General features: G+C 34.3%; 1 protein-coding gene across 3 annotated transcripts; it reads left to right on the forward strand.

The window, feature by feature from the left end:
• The first annotated feature begins 1,090 nt into the window (after positions 1-1,090).
• LOC102578341 (protein NLP6-like) lies at positions 1,091-4,084 on the forward strand. Of its 3 annotated transcripts, XM_006354174.2 has the most exons (6): positions 1,091-1,351; positions 1,425-1,894; positions 1,970-2,038; positions 2,153-3,296; positions 3,438-3,563; positions 3,615-4,084. In XM_006354174.2, exons 1-6 carry the CDS (start codon positions 1,210-1,212, stop codon positions 3,911-3,913), a joined length of 2,250 nt encoding a protein of 749 aa, XP_006354236.1. In that variant the 5' UTR covers positions 1,091-1,209; the 3' UTR covers positions 3,914-4,084. The 3 variants fall into 3 exon arrangements, with proteins under 3 accessions (XP_006354236.1, XP_006354235.1, XP_015167189.1); XM_006354173.2 differs by having other exon boundaries at positions 1,092-1,351; positions 3,438-4,084; XM_015311703.1 differs by having other exon boundaries at positions 1,275-1,355; positions 3,438-4,084.
• The last annotated feature ends 292 nt before the right edge of the window (positions 4,085-4,376 follow it).

The raw sequence follows: 4,376 nt of genomic DNA on the forward strand, positions 1-4,376 counted from the left end.
CATTTTAGGAACTTTTTGTGGTTTACTTTTATTTAACTCAATATGATTTTAATATTATATATATGAATTTTAACTTCTTTTAATATTAATAAGGAATTCACATTGCAATGAAACGTCTTTAAAAGCTAGTAACTTTGTATAAGTTCCGATGAATAACAAAATTATAACATTTTGAACCTTAATGTCATTACACCATAACCTTTTGAACCTTTCAAGATTTCTCTAATTTCTTTGGCTCCCTCCTTTTCTTGATTCATGGTCCCAATCGAAATGTAATGATAATTCAAATATTATTTATTCCTATGTTTAATAATATTTGTCTACTATTTCCTTCATTTCAAATTAATTGAAATATTGACGTGTTTCACATCCTTTAAGAAAAGAAGGGTAAGAGATAAATTAGACATAATTTCTCATTTTTACCCTTATTAATTATTGTCAAATTTATGATTAAAATAACTAAACATTAATTATAATACTAATTTCAATACTAACTAATGAAGGGTAAAATTGGAAAATATTCTAAAAGTAGTATTGAAGATTGAACAATTAAACTAGTTTGAAAATTGAAAAATGTCTCAACAATTCAATTAATTTGAAATGAAGGGAGTGTTGACTTTACACACTTTTTAAGAAACTATAAATAGAAGTGTAATTTTACTAATCACCTTTTGAATATAATAAATACAATGTCTTGAAAAATATTATAGAGAATTGATTATAATTAATAATAAGGGTAAAATAGGAACTAAGTATAAAATTACCTATTGATTTTATAAAGTAGACAAGTATTGTTGGACATTCCAAAATAGTATAGTGAATAACTATTATTGGACAAATGGAGTAATCAGTGGCAAGTATTGTTGGACATTTCAAAACATTTTTTTTTTTGGCCTCTTTTCTGTAAATTCAATAAGAAATCAAATAGTACTAGGATACTTTGCCTTTTGACAATTTCTACATTGGGTACAAGGTGGAGGTTGTTGAACCTCTTGAGCTTCTTGATCCATTTGCACCCGTGGCAGAAGTTTCCTTATAAATGGTATTTCAATAAGTACTATTTAATTAGTGTGATATAAATGGAGAATTATTGATGATTTTATATATTGAATATAAATAGTAGTAACTCGACGACTTTTGGACAGTTGATCCACAACTTTGCCTGCAGATCAGCGACGGGGCAGAGGCAGTGAAATTCAATTGTATAGTATGGAGCATCAACCTTCAGAGGTATGTGACCTAATGCCTTGTAAACTGGACTGGTGTCAACTGAAGTTAAATGGCTGGGTATTTTGGAGCATAAAACACAACGACGAGTTGGAATACCAGCGATCCATTAACTCCATCTTTTGTGAGTGAGTGAGTCTTTTGTGAATATTTTCCAATTTTTGTTTAGCACTTACTAATCTTTTTGATAACTCCAGCCTATTCTGTTGTTTCCTCCATCTTTCCAACTGAGAAATGGAGGATCCAATCTGTTATGGAGAAAATCATGTGGAATCCAAATATTTCTCTGTTTCAATTCTGGGCACCCATCAAGGTCAATGGATCCACTTTCCTGTCCACTGCGGATCAACCATTTGCTTTCTATAACCAACTTGATAAGAGGCTCTCTTCATACAGGAAGCTCTGTTTAGATACTATGATTCCCATGGACAACAAGGAAATTCCATTTGGTCCCCCTGGACGAGTTTTCTCAAGATACTTGCCAGAATATAACCCCAACGTCCTAAGCTACTCCTCTGCAGAGTTTCCACTGCTTCAAACTGCAATTCCCTTGGGAATTCATTCTTATTATGCATTTCCAGTTTCCAACCTCCATGATGGCCAGTGCCTTGGTGTATTCGAGATTGTATCTACACTACCATATCTCCCTCTTCACACCCTTATTAAGGTATTTGCTCAACGACATTGCTTATTCACTTTTGTTTGAACAATTCCATAATCCTTGTTTAATTTTCCATCATAGTGGTTGAATTTCGAATCAGTTGGCTTGTACATTCCTAACTCATTGGGCATGCCTTTTGGACCTTCAAAGGTAAGGTGTTGCTGCCTTTTTTTATTTTGGCGAAACTAAACAAAATAAATGAAAGTAAAAAAAAAAAAGAGATCAGTCCCACTAATGTCATAGCTTATCTTATCATTTTTATAGCGGCTGGATGATGAAAGACTTGGCGATATAAAGGCCGGGTTATATGAGATCCTTGAAAGACATAGTTTACCCTTTGCTCAAATTTGGATTCCTTTTTCTCTACCTTCCTCTTTGAAAGTCTTGTATCGTGTTGGTGGCTCAATCAATGAACGTGCACAATCAATGTATTATGAGTTTGAATATTCTTCTGAGGTCTGTTTTATTAAGAGTGGCGAGGCATTGGTTGGGAGGGCATTTGCATCCCAAGGTTCATGCTTTTGCAAAGATGTTACTCTATTAAGCATCAATGAGTACCCTGTGTTGCCTACTGCACGAAAAGCTAGATTCACTCACAGTTTTGCAATTTGTTTGCAAAGTAAATGCGCCAACAATTTTGTATGCGTAGTTGAGTACTTTCTGCCAAGCAACGAAATGGCTGTTAGAGATACAAAGACTTTCTTAAACATGCTTTTAACCACAATGAAAGAACTACTTCCAGGTTTCATAGTTGCTTCTGGAAATGAACTAGGGCAGAGGATGCTCGTTGAAGTTGTTAAAGTTTCCCCGAATGATGAACTTGACTCCTTTGAAATTGGCCAAACTCTGCCGAGTGTTCAATCACTTCAGGATGGAGGAGAAACAATAGCAATTGATTCTTTCTATCAAGAGTCAGATTTTATGAAGAAGCTTGTTGATGCTCTTGCACTAGTGATTTCTTCTTGTTCATTAGACAAGTGTGACTCACTCAACTGTGAAGGGACAGTGGAAGTTGATCCGTCACTGCCTCATCCAATAGAGGAAGCTGTGACAAACAGAGGAACGGTTAACGTGGATGTAGCACATGATGACCACATTGAGGATACAAGTGAAATGATGCAACTTGATTCACACTTTGAGCAACCAAATTTAGAAATTAATTCTGTAGGCGCAAGGAGTAATGACACAGTGGAGCATAGGGATTTTAGTTATGCAAGACAATCGGTTGAAGCTGAAGCTATAAACAGAGAAAACAACTTTGTCAGTGGAGCAATGACTAACAACGAGAAAATCCATTCACAGAAGAACAACGAATTACGAAGGATAGAAAAAGATCATGGGATTACTCGCGAGACTTTGGAGCAGCAATATGGCACGCTTCTTAAAGATGCTGCCAAAAATCTAGGTGGTAAGTTCACTAACTTTAGCGCATTTGAGATTCGTAATTCTTTTTGTGTTATTATATATGATGTACGCTCATATGCCTTTAACCGGAATGATTTATGCATAGGTTCACTGAAATCCCTTTTGTGGACTTCTTTTATTGCAGTTAGTCGAGCAACACTAAAACGGATATGTAGAGTATATGAAATCACTAGATGGCCAAATCATAAGACTAGAAAGGTTAATGTCCATGTTAGCCATGGCGTATCTTTTCAAGGTGCTGAACCATATGTGGGCGATCAACAATGTCCTGCTCTTTCCCAAGAAAAAGGCATCAAATATTTGGGTAACAAAAGATCTCCTGCAACAGGAGTATCTCGTGATGGTGTGATGACTTTAAAGGTTACATATAGAGCTGATATGATAAAATTTCAACTCTCCCTTTTATCAACGAGGGTAGAATTGGAGGGGGAAGTGGAAAAGAGGTTTAAGATATCAAGGTTTTCAATAAAGTATCAAGATGAAGATGACGATTGGATTTTGATAACTTCTGATTCAGATTTGAGGGACGGGATGAATTCACTTAGATTGTTGGGAAGGAATACAATGAGATTAGAGGTTAACCCAGAATCTGACACATGACGGATTTTCCATATGTTTTGTTATGGTTCATCTTCATTGCAGTTTTCTTTCTTGCTTTCTCTATCTCCTTTGCTTTTTCCTTTTTAAGTTAATTAATTATTTTGGCTTTGTTATCTTTTTCTCCATTAATGACTTGCTAATGTTAATTAATTCCATATATTTATTGCAAAAGTATGATCAAGTACAATTCTAATTTCAATTTCAACTTTTTAAATAAAATATGTATATTTTTTTCATAACCAAATAACTGACTCAGATTGTATTTTTCCAGACTTGTGGTTGTAGACAAACAAAAAAAAGTGAAAGGAATGATTCATTCAGTTCACCAATTAACATTCTGACGTATTCTATAAAAAAATGTTCGTGCCCAAAATTGCTCTTGTTTCCTCCTTTATCATTATATAAATTTAAAATTATCATGTCATATTGCGTAGAAAGTTTTGTAAGCCACATAATTTTTATA

The sequence above is a fragment of the Solanum tuberosum genome, unplaced genomic scaffold (genome assembly GCF_000226075.1).
Source record: "Solanum tuberosum cultivar DM 1-3 516 R44 unplaced genomic scaffold, SolTub_3.0 scf00168, whole genome shotgun sequence".
NCBI classification, from domain to species: domain Eukaryota; kingdom Viridiplantae; phylum Streptophyta; class Magnoliopsida; order Solanales; family Solanaceae; genus Solanum; species Solanum tuberosum.

What these genes read in the sequence shown, in the direction of transcription:
- LOC102578341 (XM_006354173.2), top strand. Translation starts at nt 1,210, where the DNA reads ATGGAGCATCAACCTTCAGAGGTATGTGACCTAATGCCTTGTAAACTG. An exon ending in TGCCTTTTGGACCTTCAAAG is followed by an intron (nt 2,039 to 2,152) that starts GTAAGGTGTTGC and finishes TCATTTTTATAG; the next exon opens with CGGCTGGATGATGAAAGACT. An exon ending in TGCTGCCAAAAATCTAGGTG is followed by an intron (nt 3,297 to 3,437) that starts GTAAGTTCACTA and finishes CTTTTATTGCAG; the next exon opens with TTAGTCGAGCAACACTAAAA.